This window comes from Salvia hispanica, chromosome 2 (genome assembly GCF_029641045.1).
Source record: "Salvia hispanica isolate PSC_SH4W2 chromosome 2, Shi_PSC_v1, whole genome shotgun sequence".
Taxonomy (NCBI): domain Eukaryota; kingdom Viridiplantae; phylum Streptophyta; class Magnoliopsida; order Lamiales; family Lamiaceae; genus Salvia; species Salvia hispanica.
This window is the reverse complement of record NC_142693.1, coordinates 63,894,765-63,914,073: the sequence shown is the minus strand read 5'-3', so window position 1 is coordinate 63,914,073 and position 19,309 is coordinate 63,894,765. Positions and strand designations below refer to the sequence as shown.

The 19,309-nt window shown below is 35.2% G+C and overlaps 1 protein-coding gene and 1 long non-coding RNA gene across 4 annotated transcripts; one reads left to right on the top strand and one right to left on the bottom strand.

Annotated features, from left to right (window-relative positions):
• Positions 1-3,366: 3,366 nt before the first annotated feature.
• LOC125202717 (ABC transporter G family member 9-like) lies at positions 3,367-8,709 on the bottom strand. The gene is made up of 4 exons (XM_048101164.2): positions 8,626-8,709; positions 4,981-5,773; positions 4,504-4,820; positions 3,367-4,193 (listed from the first exon to the last, which is right to left on the bottom strand). Exons 1-4 carry the CDS (start codon positions 8,707-8,709, stop codon positions 3,531-3,533), a joined length of 1,857 nt encoding a protein of 618 aa, XP_047957121.2. The 3' UTR covers positions 3,367-3,530.
• Positions 8,710-15,847: 7,138 nt separating this feature from the next.
• On the top strand, positions 15,848-17,883 carry LOC125202576 (uncharacterized). 3 transcript variants are annotated; one of them, XR_016135423.1, is made up of 4 exons: positions 15,848-15,983; positions 16,351-16,532; positions 16,613-16,714; positions 17,537-17,883. It is a non-coding gene; the product is annotated as an uncharacterized LOC125202576 (long non-coding RNA). The 3 variants fall into 3 exon arrangements; XR_007173119.2 differs by lacking the exon at positions 16,613-16,714; XR_016135422.1 differs by having other exon boundaries at positions 16,351-16,714.
• The last annotated feature ends 1,426 nt before the right edge of the window (positions 17,884-19,309 follow it).

Sequence of the window (19,309 nt, the reverse complement as noted above, 5' to 3'; positions counted from 1 at the left end):
GTACTTAATATCTCCACTAAGTACTTAATATAACGGTTACATTATATAATTTCATCCATTTATTTCTATATAATTTTAAATTAATCAAATGAATGGTGAATGGTGGAACCAATCATATGCGGGCCATAATAAATAAATTCACTAAATTATCTGTCTTTTCTTCTTCCACACATTTAGGGCATTAATTTTCTCTACTCCTTCCAACTTCTTTCCCTCTCTATAAATTTTCATAAATATCTCCACTAAGTTCGTCGCAATTTTCCTTGCCATAGTTGCTAGAGTCCTCCATCGTGATTCCGGCACGAAAACCGGAGATGAGATACATGGGTAATGGGTTGGTATTATTTACATACCTTCAAGATCAATTTTTTTCTAGATATTAAAATGTTGGGTAGAAGGAAAGAAGAAAAGCTCTGGAACTGAAAAGAAGTTGAAGAAGATAAAGAGACTCCAGAGGTGTGGAGGACGAAGAGACTCAAAGGCGCCGCTCGTATTTTAGGCTATGAATTTATTATTTGTTCTATGAGTTAAAGGTGGTTGGAGTTCAAGGGCTAATGTAATTGGTTAGATTGTAATAGTAATAAGGCGTTTTACATTTTATTACTATAGTATGTACTGAATTCCAATGTTTAAATATGTTTTCATTTATGTTTACATTTTATTGTAGTATGTTTAATGGATCATATTTTAATTTTCAAGCTATGCAATTTTTATTTAATTGTGGCTATGATGAGTATATCTTAAAGTTAAGGGTTTATGATTTAGGTTTCAAGGTTTGATTTTTTAGTGTATAGGGTCACTATATTGCAATGAAATGAAGCTCGACTGGGAAGTGTCTTACCAGCGCAATCTTAAGTATCTATAAAAAGCATAGAGTAAATGGATTATACACAACCAAAAATTTTCAATCTCTCTAAAGCTCTCAATATTTTATTGTGCATTTTGGAGCATTGTATTGCTCAATTTTTGGAGCATCATCGAGTTTATCGGTGCCTATCCGATTTGAGATGTTTCTACAAGTTAAGATAATAATACGACAATCCAAGAGAGATAGTCGTGACATAATTTGTCTTGGGGAAAGCGGATTTTCTTCGACTCGACTTATAGTTCAGTTTAATTTATAATTTTCATTGTAATTTATATTTCATTTATTGTTGTTCTTTTTCTTTGATTTTAATAGTTAGAGTACCGCATGTGTATGGTTTGGAAAATTTATCTCAATATTTCTAGCAATTCTTAAAGAGGACAAAATTATAACATTCCTAACTCAAAAACATGCATAATATATTTCTTCATTTTAGCACAATTTTTTTATTTTATCTACATTATCAATGAAGTTATAGTTATACTATTAAGCAGTGTCACAAAAATTGGATAGACTATAGTAATAAATAAGATAATAATGTGTATATATTTATCTACATGTACATATTCTATTAATAAATTTGTTGCAGACACTTTGTAGTAAAAAATGAAGAAAATTGAAGGTTGAAAAAAGATACAAATTTGACGTTCAAGACATCTAGCAATATATAGGACCTGTATAATTTATATTTTCTCTATTATGTTAATAGTTAATTATTTATTGACATACTTCTTTGTATATGTGTATGTGAATGTTGTCTTATAATGATTTATTCTTTATAACAATTTTAAATATTCAATAATTGGCATAGTATTTTAATTTACTTATATTTTTAGAATTGTTATCAAACAATATCTATATCTATAATACATAAAATGAGAATTTAATACATTTTTATTATATATATTTATGATTTTTGAATTTATATGATGATATTGTTTATTGTTTCGTAAAATTATTTTACAGTATAAAATAAGTGTGTGAAGAAAATAAAATGATTCGTGCATAGCACGTGGGTGATACTAGTAGTATATAATAATACACTATTGATTCAAATCGACAAATACTAAAGGGTAGGTTGTCATTACTAATCTGTATTACGAAATTTGGTAAGCCAGTCTAATAAGATTTTGAATACGAACTACAGTAGTATTAAATAACGTGGTTTCATTTTTTTCTCAAATCTACTCTTCTACTTTATTCTCTCTATGCTCTCTATCTTTGTGTTCTTTCTTATACTTTACTCTTTCTCCATTTAAAATATTAATTTCTTAAATCTTATGCTCTAAAAAGTGTCTCACTTACTGTGGAACAGAGGAGGAAGTATTTATTTAAGGTTGAAACTATCACACTTAATGTATATGACCAAAATATATTTTTAGAAATATGGGACTAATTTTAGACTTTAATCTTACCAAAATCCCTTAAAACAATTTTTTATCTAATTTCTTTTCTTTATTTTATTAATCATTATTACATTTTATTATCAAAATAATAAACCCTTCAAAATAATTTATTAAATTCATTCTTCGTCCATTTTTCTTTTTCTTTTAATTATTTTATTGATCCATAATACATTTTATTATCAAAAAATTTCCCTTATATTTGTTCAAAAAAGTTTTTGGTCATATACATTAAATGTGTTATCTTTTTTATCATAAATAATACTCCCTCTGTCCCACAAGAATATGCACTCTTTTCTTTTTAGTTCGTCCCACAAGAATATGCACTTTCTAATTTTGGAAAGTCTTCTCTCTCTAATAAGGTGGGACTCATTCTCCACTAACAGTACTTTAATTACTTTTTCTCCCTATCCCTCTCTTATTTTACCAATTTTACATTAAAACCCGTGTCGAACCCAAAGTCCATATTCTTTGGGGACGGAGGGAGTACTCCTTACGTCCATGATTAAATATCTCATATATACCGACACGGGTTTTAAGAAATTGTTTAACTTTATAAAATAAAGTGGATAGAAAGGTTAGTGGGATGTGAGACCTACTTTTATATATTGGTTTTGTAATAAAATGTGATTGGAATCTAGGGTTTACTTATCAAATATAGTAAAAGTGAAATATGATATTTATTAGACGCCGGACGAAAACGGAAAAATGAAAATTTTAATGGCGGATGGGGGAAGGATTTTTTGTCGATATTTAACGGTTCTGTAAAAAATGAATAGTCAACTGCGTTTTAAAGTCCAAAACTGGTCTTATATATTTCCACAAAAAGCCTTTGGTTTGGTCCTTGACATTATATTTTGGTTCATAGTTAACTCATCACTATTCAATTCAAAACGCAGTTGATCATTAGTTTTTGACAAAATCGTGAAATATGAATCAAAACATATTGTTTATGAAAAAATATGGATCAAAATATGTAGCACCAATTGTAAACTTTAATCTATTATAAAAAGATTACTTATATAAGCATAATAAAATCCTACTACTCTTCAAACTTCACGCCTATCATCATACCTAAAATTTCTCTCAATTTGGGGCTTACTGTTAAGGGAAATGGAAACTATAGAATTATCACAGTTTTATGGGAAAATCTGCACTTTAATTCGACATAATAACCTTTCTGAGAAAGGTATTTATTTGATGGATTGAGTTCTTCTGAAAGGCCTAACGTTAATGATGCTATGAATCCTTAAACACAAGGCCTACTTTTTGGTGGCACCAACTCTCATGAGAGCAACATAAGCTATAAGCCTATAGAGCACAATCATCACAGCCATGAGAACCGCCGCCAGGGTGATCCCGGTCTTGTCGAGTCCGACCCCCTTAATGGCCGGAAAATCCCTGACGAGGCAAGTCTGATTTGTACCACATTTGTAGGTCTGATCGTACGTGTACTGGGACGCGAGCATGAGCTTCAAAGTGTACTGGCTGAACGAGAAGTACTTGATCCAGGCTATGAAGACGGGGACGTTCTGAACAAAAAACCCGCCAGCCAGGCTGAAGGTTAGCATGATCACGGACGCGAGTGTAGTGGCTGTTTGTTGGTCCATCACCACAGCCCCTATAGCTAGCCCGAGTCCCTGAGCACCCAGAACGTTGTAGAGGATTGTTAATAGGCCTAAGAAGAAGGCCCCGGCTGTGCGCTTGAGGCCTGTCATCCAATAGGTAATGGCAAAGAAGACGGTGGGGAGGACTAGCTCCATGGGCAGGTCGCCTATGGACAGGGCTAGGAAGTATGAAGAGAGACGGTACATGCCCGAGGTCCGCTCTTTCGTTAACATCTTTCGTTCTTTAGGGAATGTGAAGATGGCCTGGAATAGCGGGTAGAAAGCCCAAAAATTTCCCATGAAGAAGAGGAGCGCGACCTACATTATCGATCATAAAAACTTGTGTTAGACCATCAGACAACGTTATGAAATTGGTAATACGGTTCATCAAACCCTAAGATGTCCTTATTAGTGGGAAGTACGAAACATATCAATTGGTGGCACAAATTAACCATATCAATTGCCAATTGATATCATTTGGTAGCACAAAACATATCAATTAGTCCAACTGGTATGAGTTGTGCTGACAACTGATATATTATGTTGTCAATTGATATGTTGTTAAGTTCTCATTTTAAAATGATTCTAAATTGAACCACTCGCTTATCAAATATTTTATCTGGCTAACCTGGTCTTGCAAGCGATCGGCCGAGGACTGCCACCAAAAGATTCCGGCTAAAATAGAAACCACCACAACTTGCACAATCTTGATGGTTGAGAAAGACTCATGCTTCCTTTCTTTGATCCCTCTCCTAAGCAACACTGAGAATTGATCCCACCATGTATTCGACCACCGCTTAGGCTTCATATCATCCGTTGAAGCACGAATACCGCCATCCCCAGCTAGCTCCGACTTCACAACCGTCGATAGTTGTGTTTTGTACGCGTTCACCAAACTCTGCTTAATCGCTACTTGATCTTCATTCGAATTTCCCGTTACAACTCCTACAAAAAAAAATGCAATAGATCCAAGGACCGATCAAAAACTCATCAATCCTCAGAAAAGATAAATAAACAAAACATAATAAGAACGCACATTTAGGTCATTTTAGGTAATATAATTCCAGGACATATGAGTTATCTATCCTACCAAACTGGCTCTTACCATTGGCAAGATCAAGCAAGAAATCAGACGGATTCATGGCGACACTCGGAGCAAAACCAACACTCGAAAAATAGCCCAAAACGTCAGCTCCTTTGCCGAAATACAAAGGGTTCCCTTCCGACAACAAGAGAATTTTATGAAACATATAGAAGAGCCTACTCGAGGGCTGGTGAATTGTCATAAGCACTGTACGGCCCCCGTTGGCCAGGTCCCACAGCGTAGAAACAATCTTCTGCGCTGTGGTTGAGTCCAAACCCGAGGTGGGCTCATCCAGGAACAACAAGCTCGGGTTAATAAGCATCTCCTGCCCGATGCTCACCCGTTTCCTCTCGCCCCCGGAAACCCCCCTTAAAAAATCCCCCCCAATGATGCTGTCCCGGCACCTCGTGAGCCCGAGCTGCTCAATCACGGCCTCCGCGTGCTCCACCTTCTCGGCCTTGGAGAGGTTGCGGGGCAGGCGGAGGAGGGCCGTGTAGACGAGCGTCTCGGTGACGGTGAGGTGGGGGTAGAGGACGTCGTCCTGGGTGACGAAGCCGGTGTTGCGCTTGGTGGCGTTGGAGAAGGGCTTGCCGTTGTAGGTGATGGCGCCGTCCAGGTCGCCGCTAAGGCGGCCGCCGAGGGCCGTCAGCAGCGTCGTCTTGCCGCTGCCGGAGGGCCCGAGCATCGCCAGCATTTCGCCAGGGAACACGCTGCCGGAGACTCCTTTTAAGATCTCTTTCTTTACTGATTTTGTCTTCTTCTCCGACGAGCCTCCGGGGGCCTTGATTTTGATCTTGTAGACCACCTCGTCGAACTGCATTTGCATTCACGTGTGGAGGTACGAGGATTAGTGGCGGATTCAGAACCCGAAAATGGAAGGAACGGAAAAAAATAATTAAAAAATTAATTTTTTTTTTTGTAGTCAAATGAATAACACAATTTAAGTGACGTTAGCATGTATTAATTGTGGTAGTTGATAGATTCCACACCATGAAATACACTTGTCCATTAGCACTAAAAGAAATCAATGGAAACTTTGAAACTATAGGTTTTTTCAAAATGTATTTCTCTCATTTACCTAATAAAAGATAAAATATAAATTTTAAGGAGTACTTATTTTAGAAGGGCATGATGGGATAATTGATATTTACTCATTTGAGAATTCAAGATTTTTTTGTATATATCAGTCTATTTGAGTAGTAATTATGAATTAATAGTAAAACAAGCGAAAATGACTTCATTGAGAATTGAAAGCATACCTATTCGGTATACCATTTTAGGCATATAACAATGATGTATCGTGAATGACCAACTAACTAAAATGTATTTTGAATCAATTTAAAAAATAAAAATAGCCAAAATGTCCTTAGTGAGAGTTGAACATAAGAGCACTCCCAATGGAGGTGGCGAATTCTCGGCGATAAATCGCCGATTATCGCCGAATTATCGCCGGCCATTGTGGCGAAGTCGGCGATAATTCGGCGATAATGTTACCGTTGCTTCGCCGAGTGGCGATTTATCGCCGGATTATCGCCGAGCGATCGCCGGCCACTGTGGGCGACGCTCGGCGATAATCGGCGATTTTTAAAATTTTTTTTTTTTTTTTTGGCCGAACGGCTATTTTATCCCACCCCTATAAATATTTCATCCTCTTCCTCCATTCATCACCCACAAACTTCATTCACACAAATTTTCAATCTTTTTTCTCTCCATCTTTATTAAATGAGTTCTGATTCATCGTCTCGTGCTCAGTCCGACGAGGAAATATCACATTCTTCTTCCGAAGAAGAGGTACCTCCCGCTCCCACCGGATGGGATGTAGCGGGTTTCGCCAACAACCCAATCAACAACTATATCTCCCGCTGCATACAAAGCGAGATCGCTCGAATGCAGCAGCCACCCCCCCAACGGCCAATCCGCCGGCGGCGCCGATACATCCCTCGCAACCACACTGGTGCGCACGATCGGCTGTTCGCCGATTATTTCGCGGAGGAACCACGTTATCCGGCAGATGTATTTCGTCGCCGGTTCAGAATGCGCCGCTCCCTCTTCCTGCGCATTGTTAATGCGTTGTCCGCGCGTTACCCCGAGTTCCGGCTCCAGCGAGACGCAGCAGGGAAGCCCGGACTATCGCCCCTACAGAAATGCACTGTTGCCATCCGGCAGTTGGCATATGGAGGGTCCGCCGACATGTTCGATGAGTATCTGCAATGCGGCGAGACGACTGGCAACGAGTGCCTGAAGAATTTCTGTCAGGGCGTGCGAGAGATATTTGGGGAGCACTACCTTCGCTCGCCGGACGCAGCTGACTGCCAGTTCCTACTGGATTGGCACTGGAGGACCCACGGCTTTCCGGGGATGCTCGGCAGCATCGACTGTATGCACTGGCAGTGGAAGAACTGCCCAACCGCGTGGCGAGGCCAGTTTACTACCGGCTACAAAGGTACGCATCCCACCATCATTCTTGAAGCCGTTGCCGACCAACGGCTTTGGATTTGGCATGCTTATTTTGGTATAGCCGGGTCGAACAACGACCTAAATGTTCTCAATTCCTCGCCCCTTTTCAACGAGCGGATCAACGGATTAGGCCCCTCCATCGAATTCACGGCCAATGGCAATGTGCATAACATGGGGTACTACCTGGCTGACGGCATCTATCCGCAATGGCCCGTGTTTCTGAAGACGATCAGATGCCCACTCGGAGATAGAAGAAGGTATTTTGCCCGAGCGCAAGAGTCTGCGCGCAAGGATGTGGAGAGGGCATTTGGGGTGCTCCAATCGCGATTTGCACTGGTAAAGGGTCCGACGCGCTTTTTCTACCAGGGGGATATTGCCGATATCATGTATGCGTGCATCATCATGCATAACATGATCATCGAAGATGAACACGAAGGCGTCCTCGACGTCACCAACGACCCAAGTGTTGCATCATCGAGTCACGGTGTCTCAACCGAGTCCGCCCGCCAGGGTGTACCGCACAACGAACATGAACGGTTCCAGGCGTTCATGGACATACACCAGAAGGAGGCCCATCAAGCACTACAACACGATATCATCGAAGAATTGTGGGCAAATAGAAACCGCGCCCACCGCCCTTGAATTTTTTTTTCTTTGAATTTTTTTTTTGATTTTTTATTTCCATTCGTGTACTTTTTTTTTTTTTAATTTTCTTCGTTGTAATGTGTACCCGTGTTTAATACAACGAACTTTATTACTATTTATTTGATTTATCTTTATAAATTAAATAAGCTAGCTTTATTATATATAAAAATAAAACAATTAAATTAGTGATGATGTAAAAATGAAATGTTGAGTTAGGGAGAAATAAGGGAGAAATAAGGGAGAAACCATTGTAGGGGTTGGCTAAAAACTGGGGATAAAATGTGATGCTGATGTGGCGCTGATGTGGCAGGAGTTAGGGAGAAATAAGGGAGAAATAAGGGAACTCCATTGGGAGTGCTCTAAGATCTATTGAACAACATTATATTTGTACAAAGAGTACATAGTATTTTACGACTCAATGATAAAGGACAATTAAGCTCTCCGAACCCTCTAAATCCGCCAATGTACCTAAACAACAACATATAAACACAACAAAAAAAAATGCATGTTGAATAACAGCATATAAACACAAACTGTGTTGATCGGGCTAGATTCCAACATTACCTTGAGAGTAAGGGGGAGATTCGCTCGGGCAAAGATGGCCGGGGAATTTTTGGCGTGGTGATTCTGCATCTCGAGGTCGGCCATCTTCTCTCTTTGAGTAGGAATGGAGATCAGGGTTGCATGGGGAGGGTATAAATAGAATGAAAAGAGAGGAGAATGGGAAAAAAAAAAAAGTGATGAGAATGGGCGGTTGCGTTACATTAATTAGTGGTCAAACAACAATAGATATTGAGATTTGATAACACAACTCTTCCTTTTCCTCGCTACTTTTGTTTTCTTTATCTTTCTCATCTAAATTTGCCTAATTTATTTTCCTCTTTGTAAAAGTGGAAAACAAATTTAAGTAAAGTTGTCAATCCGTGTGTAGAGAATATGTACTTATATATTGAATATCACAATAGTTCAAAATTGATCTTGTGTATTTGCCTAAAAGACATTTTAGTTCTACACATTAAATGTTATATAGTTTCTAGATTTTTACAATATATTTTGGTCCATAGTAACAATTACGGTCAAATAATATATCATTTTAACATGAATAAGCTAATAGAGTATGTAACAAAAACACATATATTATCAACTACATAAAAAATGGGAGTATATTTAACCAGCATCCGCTTCTCAAAATTTTAATCAGATTGATATAGTATTTAACTGGAAATATTTATCCGGCATTTTTATGGTGATGTTTTTAAATATATTATGAGGCCGTACAGCTATTTTTAGTGTATTGTATTTTGGTTGGTCACAAAATAATAGTAGTAATATATTATTCAAATAGAGAACATTACCTTTTTCAGTTAGAAACCAAAGTAATACTTAGCCAAACATAAAACACCTTTTTCGTTTAGAACCCCAGAAAAACTGAGTCATACATAAAACATTTCCTATTTGGTTATACTTTATAATTTTCATGAAATATGAATAATGTCAAGAGACAAATGTTGGGAGATAAAGGAATATAATTTTTCTACATTTAATAAATGCGTCTTGTTAGTTAATATGGAATACCAACTATATACGTAAGCACATACGCGAGCAATTTCCAATTCAAAATTTTTCCGCATTTTATGCTTCGATTGTAAAATTGAATACTATCAGCTGTAAATTTTCGCAAAATGACTTGCTAGCATTAAATATATTAATGCCTGAGTGTAGAATATATATGCACGTGGAGATGGTAGTGATAAAGTGCAAACTCTATATATAGTATAAATTTTAAACTTTTCAATATAGTGTCAATACAATGTCAACACCATGTTAATACAATGTGAAATTTCAAGATTTTGATGTTAACACAATTCAATACAATGTTAACACAGTGTCAACTGTTGATACTGTATTAATTTAATATTATTTTGTTATCTGCTGACATATTCTAACGGTTAAGATCATAGTTTAGAATTTTTACAATAGAGTTTGCGTTTGATTATTTCACGTGTATATATGCAATAGCCCAACCCATCTGGACCGCTCGAAGATCCTTAATGTCCACTAGAGTACTGCCGGAAAATATCATAATCGCTCCCTTAAAAATATTGTTTTCAATTCTTGTTATAAAATGTTCAATAGCCTAGTCGTTATAGTTTCGATCAACAAACTAAAAGGTTAAAAGTCTATGGTTTAATCCTCAATTGAACATATAGTAGTATTTTTTATCTTTATCTATCTATCTATCTTTATTATATTTTATTACTAAAATACATCCTTAAAATGGATTATGAAATATATTCTTTGTTTGTCTTTATTTTTTTTATAATATTAATCCATATTACACCTTATTATCAAAATAAAATCTTACTAAAATATTTTTTATTTTTCTTTATTTTATTAATCCATATTGCGTCTTATTATAAAAATAAACTCTTCAAAATATTTTGTGGATACAATTTTATCTATCGTTCCTTTTTTTTTATTTTTATTAATTCATATTACATCTTATAATTACCAAAATAACTAAACTTTCACTACGACTCTTGTCGATTAAGCATCAAAACACTACTATATAATAACATTATTATTTTTACGATTCCATAACTGCAATTATTGATTTGAAATCTTCAAATATTATTTCCAAATATTTTCTGAGTATTTTTAATCAGATAAGTAATGGTGAAAATCAATATTGATAATAAATTAATTAATCCAATAATAATATTTTTAAGAATAATGAATATAGTTTTTAAATTAAATTTAGTTATATTATTTTCAGTATTTACACATTTGAACTTATCAAAATCCAATTCTTACTTAATAAATCATTCAAATCTACCATTTTAAAATGTTCAACATTTTCAGTTTTACTTGATAAGTTAAAATATAGAATATTCATTTTATCACGTATATAAATCAATATAACTTTTTAAATCATGCTAATACTTATACAAAAACATATTTCCCAATGTATAAAAAATGTAAAATAGATACAATAAGTAAAATAATGAAAAAAGTTGAGGGAACGAAATCCCAACAAGTGAACTCAGAAGTCGGTAATCCCTTCCTGTGCTAACCGACTCTGCCATTATGCCTCCGTCACTAAAAATAGGAATATAAGTATTTTACGCATTTATCTTAATTATTTTTTATAATTATGAACATATAAAAGAAGAATTGTCCTAGAAAGTTCATACTTGGCCGCATTATCCTAATGTGATAGAAATACATGGGTTCCATCCTAATCCTAAAACCAATTGATAATAGGAGAAGGGGTCCATGAGACTTATATAGTGATTTCAGTTCTCTTGGATCCATGAGACTTATATAGTGATTTCAATTCTCTTTGTACACCGATGTCGGATAGTTGTAATATATTTTTTTAGTTTCGATTGCCAACACCCTCCCTCAAACCCTTCAAGATGAACCTTGGGGGTTGGACTTTTTTCCTAATCGGTTGGACGATTGGCCCAAACTTTTTTCCCGATCGGTTGGACCACTGCCCCAAATTTTAAGCCCATATATATTGTTGGGTCAGTCATTTTTTCGGTTGCGGCCCAGATATACTGCTGGGTCAGTTAAATTTGGCCCACAGTCGGCGACCCGCTCTGATACCATGATAGAAATCCATGGGTTCCATCCTAAAACCAATTGATAATAGGAGGAGGGGTCCATGAGACTTATATAGTGATTTCAGTTCTCTTTGTACACCGATGTGAGATAGTTGTAATATATTTTTTTAGTTTCAATTGCCAACATAATGTCATGTGCTTTGAAAAAGAGATCATGTTAATTAGAATCACCGTAATCCAGGATTTGTCATTCGGGGTTACGAGTCGTATGATAAAAAAAATACAAAATGGCGGTAAAATAATATTTTTGAAATATTATTCAATTTTGAACTCGTGTATTTTAAAATAAAATAAACCAAAAACTGTACATAACATCTAATTTATTTTTCTACTGAGTCTTCAAATTTCCTCAAAGCGATGGGCTATATCATTATCAGAGACTTGTAGAAACATTCTTTTCTCAATGAAAGTCACCAAACAATTATTCGAAGGTTGATCACCAATTCTATTTCGCAACGTATTATTCATTAAGTTCATTCCAGAAAATAATCTCTTTATACTATACATAACATTCAATTCTAAAACTCATGCTTTCACATTCCCCAAGTACAAGTCTACGGCCACAACTACAACTACAACTACGATGATAAATAGAGGAATTTATCATTGTCCATTAAACAAACATTAAATTCAAGTTTTAACAGCATAGCAGCACTGCAGTAAAGCTTTTTAATACTCATTGAAATTGGATAAAAGTATTAAATATTTTTATTAGGCGGTGGAATTGGAAAACAAAATTTATCATTGCAAGTCTCTAATTTAATAGTGCTTCATAAAATCAAGAAACAAACCTGGAGGCTCTGAGGCTGGATGGCTGGATCGAATGTTCTGCAGTTGACGGAGCGCCGAGCAGCTGCTGATCACTGGATGGAAGGTGGAGGATTGCTGAACTAGAGGCTTGGTCTAGCAATTGACGGATGGAGGTTTTTATAGATTTTAACTAGGGTTAATTTTTTAATTTAGATTTATCTCAAAACTTATATTCTGATTTATTTCCTTAGATGAATCTTCCTTCAATATTCATAGCTATCTTTTGGAAATTTTGTAAAATACATTCCTAATAAAATTATATATATAATAATAGTAGTAAAATAAAAATTTCTCGGGATACCACCGTCCCCCCTTGTTTTGAACTTCCTCCGCCACTGGACCGTAGAATGTGTTCTCGTCTCTTAATGCACACGCTTCTTTATATGCTAGTAGGACTCGAAATCTTGAATAGACTTTGCCATCATGTCACATCAATATGCATTGATAGTTATGACCAACGATAGGTCAAAAGCCTTTCTATGTTTCCAACAATGATAACATTGATGTGTTTATATATTTAAGGAAACAATCGTTTTATTATTGACATATTGTATTCAAATTTTTTCTATACCAATTTTTTTAGTTAATAATAATATTTAATATGACGTGTATTCAACATTATTTTTAATTTGTTAAAATTATTTTCCAAGGGAAAATAAGAAAAATATTGTGTGTGAGTATTTCTTGACAAAATACTCGACATATTGTCTTGCCATGGTTTGCCAGGTAGAAGCTAAAATGCCATTTGTACTTACATTAGTTTTAATTTGATCAAGATTGTTCCCTGGGGGAAAGTATCTGAAAATCACAAGGTTAATGTATTTAGACACACAATTTTTTTATAAAAATAAAAAGAGGCAATGTGAAAATTTTGTGTACGTTAACTTAATCAATTCCGATAATTATGAATAAAAAATATGACTAATACATAGGCCCAAAAGGTAGGCCCTTAATAAATGGCCCAATAATCGACACAAAAATAGCGAAAAATGGCCCAATTTAACTTATCCAAATGCTTTCATCCAACGAGGTGCTTTATGGTGACTAAGAAGCTCATTTTGGACTTTAGATATTAAATCTAAACTAAGTTAATAATCCCTCAATTTCCTAAAAATATTTTTCCCATTTTTTCAGTTTCCTAAAAATGTGAAATTTTCTATTTTAAAAAATTGGACCTCACAATCCACTAACATTAATTAAACTATTTTTTCTCATCTTCTTTCTTACTTTATACTATATTTTATTCTCTTACTCTTTCTTACGATACTAATTTTGCATAAAATTCATATGTTTCTATTTTTTAAAAACAGAAACACAGAAGTAGATAATATGTACCATGAGTGTACGACAAACAAGTAATTATACTTTTGGACTAAAAGAATATGATTGGAGCTTATTGTTTATAAAATTACATTAAAAATTAAGTAAAATAATTAACTAAATAACGATAAGGGGGATAAAAAATAAAATTGGAATCTAATACTTAATAATTATGAGTAAAATAATGGGATATGGAATTTACTGGTTTCGAATCCAGATAGAACTCGTTTTCTTTATTTCCATGTTGAATAGCTAATAAAAATCCTCCACAAAATCTAATCCGTGTTTTACTTATGGTAAGTTTTCCTTTCAAAGCAGATGATCTCAATCCACTTTCAATAAATACTACTCCTACTACAAAATAGGGTAATTATTTCTTTCAAAGCAGATAATTTCTTTAAAAGTTTCCCTCTCTCTTATCTCTCAAATTTTCGATAATGATGATGGTTAACGGAAACCTCGTCGGCGATGAAGTTAGCCGAGAAGAAATTTGTGAAAGGGGGAAGAAACGGCAAAGGATTTCGAACAACGGACAAGAAGAGGAAACCTGCGAAATTGGCAATAAGAGGGGCAAGATTTTGAACGAATTGATCGATCAATGTTCATTCAAAATCTATCCACTTCACAAACAAGATGGAAATATCTACTTCGAAAAAAGCGGTGTCGAAGCCGATGATCACATGTCTCCCAAGAAGTCTCTGCGGGCCGCGATGCTCAAATCCCGATTCGCAGAGACCATCTCCAAGGCTGCAAAGGCGATTCAGCGTAAAGAAGAAGAAGAAACGGTGATGCAATCTAATGATTTGGAGATTCGTCGTCGAAGGCAGAGAAAGGATTTAGAAGATATGGAGAAAGATGCCTTTGGCAATGTGGATGTGACAACAACGGATTTGGAAACCCTATTTGGAGCGGAAGGGTATCCGGATTCTGAGGCGTTGAGGCGTCTCGGGCTGTGTATCAAGGATGAAGAGGAGGAATACGAGTTGGAGAGGCGTCGGAAGAGGGAGAGGGAGGTGTTGGAGGAGATGGAGAAGGCGGCTGCGGCCAACGTTGTTAACACAACAGCGATCTTGATGACCCTAGGTGTTTCGCCCGATTGGTTTGGGTATGAAATTAGGGGGTTTTGATTAGACGAGTACTCTTTTTCCTATTCGGGTGTTTTGTCCCGATTAGGGTTTTGGCTCGAGTAGGTTTTAACGAGGCTCGGCCCTTGGGACGATCGTGATTTGTGGTGTCCAAGGGTTTAGGTTTTCATCTACTAGAATTTATGTAATATGTGTTGTTCATTGTATTTGATTCTGCATTGTGTGGATATAAGATCATTATGTTTGCTAACATGATGTCGTTTTATATCATAATTACTAAATTAGATTGAAATAGGAGCAGTTGTTAGAGACATGCATGTTGAATCTTCAATTTAGATGTTGTATTTTTTTTGTTATTATGTTTAAAAGTAGCATCATCACTAAATCCCAATCAAATTTATGTGATAAGTTATACAGAAATTTATATGCTCTTCTAGTATGTGTTAGAATAATACTCCATTTTCTTTATTAAGTTTAGGCAATTTAACGGATGGAAAGGGACCTTGCCCATTATAATTTACTACTCCCTCCGTCCATAAAAAATAGATCACTTTTGCCAATTTTGGGACGTCCACAAAAAATAGATCACTTTCTAAAAATGAAAAGTTTATTTCTCCTACTTTTTTCACCTTTTCTTCCCTCTCTCATATTTTACTCACATTTTCTCTCTATCTCTCTTACTTTACCTATTTTTTCTCCTCTTCTCTCTTACTTTACCAATTCTACATTAAAACTCATACCGAACAACAATTGATCTATTGTTTGTCGACAAAGGGAATATTGATTTTGATCTAAAAAGTATTTATAATAGGAGATTCTTCCTAGAAATAGGCCCAATTTAAATGAGCCCAATAATCGGACTCTTTACAGAAAAAATAGCCCAATAATCGACATTTTATAAGAGAAAAAATAGCCCAATTTAAATTTAAATAATAATAATTCAGAAATTCTACTGTGGAATTGAGGAAACAACCTTCCTCCGCCGCGCCTATTCGTGCTGATTTCTGATCCCGGCGGCGTCAAGTCTATCGGATTGCTTTGTTTTCGGAGAGAAGACGCCGAAGCTTTTCTCGCGCAGGTATCAAATTGAATGATTAATGTTATCTTTTTCGTTAAATTAATTTATGAATTTTCGTTTTTCTACATTTTCGTGTGCATCGGTAGCTTGAATTGAATTGAATTATTGTTATGGAATGATTGGTGAAAATGTGGCTATGTATTTCTTAAGTAGATCAATTTTAGGCGAACTAAATTTTCTGATGTTGGCTTTCTATATTGTTCGTTGTTGGTAATCGAGAGGAATGAGATGAATTTTAAGTTGGTGTGATTATGAATGAAGAGCAGAGTTTCCTGAGAATAGTAATGCAATTCGATGTAGTTTGAAGATATGCCTATCCTCTCAGCTGAAAATATCCAACAACCGATTTTGGCCCCTTAATTTGCAGGTTAATATGTTGAAAGTTGAAGGAATAGCATTCCGGTTTTTACCTGATCAGTGCCGGAGTTATTCATATGCTCTCGGATGATAGATAATGCCGTACTCATCAGATTTATTATCACATCCTATGAAGTTCAGATAAGAGCATCAGATATCAAGAGTGGATTTGATGGAGTTCCTGTTTTTCAGGTGAAAACACATGCTCTATTTAAGTTAATTTTGTATTGACGACAGTAGAACTTTGATTCGTTTCTGATTATCGAGTACAGGGTAGGCATTCCCGCATTCTAGTACATGCTTGCCTTTCCTATCATTGCTTGTTGTAAAGCAAAAAAAAAAACAAGCGCTACTGCCTCATTTATTTTCAAAAGGTACTCTTCTTTGCTTGAATTGCCTCAGGAAGTTCGTCTTATAACACAGAAAGATATAGAGAAAGCATTGTCAACGGTATCTAGGGCTTCTGAAGGACCTGGTCTTTCACAGCACATCTTTGTATTACAACGTGTCACTTTCTATACCTTACGTTTTTCTTTGGCTTTTGCTAATACTTTGAGGCTCGATATATGTGGAAGTATGGCTGTTTAACGAGCTCGTATTTCTCTGACATGATAGACTTCTATATTTATTGTTTGTGTATTTACTGATCTTGTGAAGCAACAGCTATCCATACTTAGTTTCACACTTAGAGATCAGTAGAAACTAGAAAATTAAATCAGAGTGCTGAAACGACAACATCCTTTTACCTTTTCTAGTTCAAAATGAATGTTACCATCTGTTACTAAGTTATATACGATTAAACCATGCTCTTCGGGGTCAGATTAATTGGGCTTTTAGCTCGTACGATGTTCTTTGTAAGTTTTAATTGAAGCTCAATATTAGAGTTGGTGTTCTGAGTTTAACCGTATCTACCCGAGATAATGCATAACGCTGAGATGGTAGGCGGTAGCTTAATTAGTACGTAAAAATTGATTCACAAGATAAACGATATTGAAAGCGAGGAGAATCACCCACATGATCTTGGTACTGTCTTTCGTGTTCAGTTATAATTCCAAATTGTCTTGCCAGCCACTCTTAATGATCTTGGTACTGTCTTTTGTGTTACGTATTTCATCCCATTTCGATTTCTCCATAAGTGAGTTTATACTTTATTCGTTTGGGATTAAAACGACTCGCTACAATTTCTGATATGGCAGGTAAGTAAGAAGAACTCGGGCTGGGAAGACTTAATATTCATCCCACCTGGTAAAAGCCATTCTCAACACATTCAAGAGGCTGTGAAAGTATAAAGATTGATTGCAGGACTTCCATTTGACTACACAGCAAGTAGGTGAGTGAATGCGTGCTTGCATTTCTGTCGATGTGTGCTTAATTTTATCTTGGCCCGTCTACCTTTGCAAGCTCATGACCATACGCGTTCTGACTTTCCGTCCTGTCTACTGACTTTCGAGCTAAGAACTTAGTTCCCGCTTTGTAAGGTTACATATTTCCTACATCCAAATAATACTATAATCTTATAATTCATTCGTCACGGGTTGTCATATTATAGTTTTGGTAAATGAGTTCCATATTTAACTTATTCCATTCCACTGCAAAAGCATTTTACCGGCACATTACTGCCTGACGGTACGTGGATTCCTGGTGGATTGTCCACCGGTAAATTTTTCTGAGGATATTAATTGGCTCGATGCCCAAACGCGACAATATACCAGCCGAAGAAATCCACCGGTAACATTAATTTTGCTTATAATATAGTAATAAGCAATTAAAAAAAATAGCAACGGATTTTATTCTGTTGGTAAAATGTGTTTTTTTTAGTATTAGCAGTCGATTTGATGGTCCCATTTTGAAGATTCGATCTTGTAAGAGTACTTAAATAAAGGAAGTCAGCCACCAATATTTTTCATGTCTAGTGCCAAAATTGCGATATCCTAACGTGCTTAATAAATTGATGAATTTGGTCCTTTGTACAAAACAATGAATTAATTAATTCTTCTGGTGTGGTGTGATTATCAGGCCTTATTATTTAATTGCAATAGAGATCATGATTATTCTTGGTAACCAACTTAGATTCTAAAATGTTTTGTGTTTCATTTTACTTACTTTAATTACATTCGTTAGACATAGGGTGACATCAATATAATCTACGTAATTACATAGTTCTAATTACACTTATTAGTGGACATTTTGTATCTGAATTTGAATTTGAATTTAAATTAGAAAGTCGAATGTTCACCCATAATTAAATACTACCATGACTTACAGTATAGAACTAGGATTTATATTATATATTAAACTAGTTTTAAACACTAATGCCAAACACATCATTATAAAATAACAAAGTTTATTACTATAATTTTATTTGTAGTTCAATGTAGGGATTTAAGAAATTTAAAACAATGACACCATCTGGTATACTTAAAAATACAAAGTTTATTATAAGTTTGTTATTAATTCATTATAATGAATTCCAGATTATTTTATAATAATGTTGTTCGACATTTAAGATTTAAGACTGATTTGATTATTGATCATAATCCATAGAACTAGAACTAGAACTAGAACTTTCACTCAACTTAAAAATCTTCACAGCTATAACACCCTTTTAACAATATATATGAGTAATTATATACATTTAGTTGCCGATTTTCTCAATTAAAAATAATAGTAATAAAATATATTGCACAAAGTTGGAACGTGTGAGTCTTAAAGCTATGCATCACTCAACTACCTGCTTGACGAGCAGCCAACATTAAGAAATACTTATGAAGTAGTACTACTACTATTTAATACTCCCTCCGTCTCATAAAAGTTGAGACAAAACTTTTAGGCACGGAGATTAAGAATTTATATTAAATATATAGGAGAGATTAAAAAAGTAGGAAAGATAAGAAAGAATAAAGTAATTGATGGAATAAAGTAAGAGTGATTAGATGTTTTGTCTTTAGTTAAAAAAGAAAATGACTCAA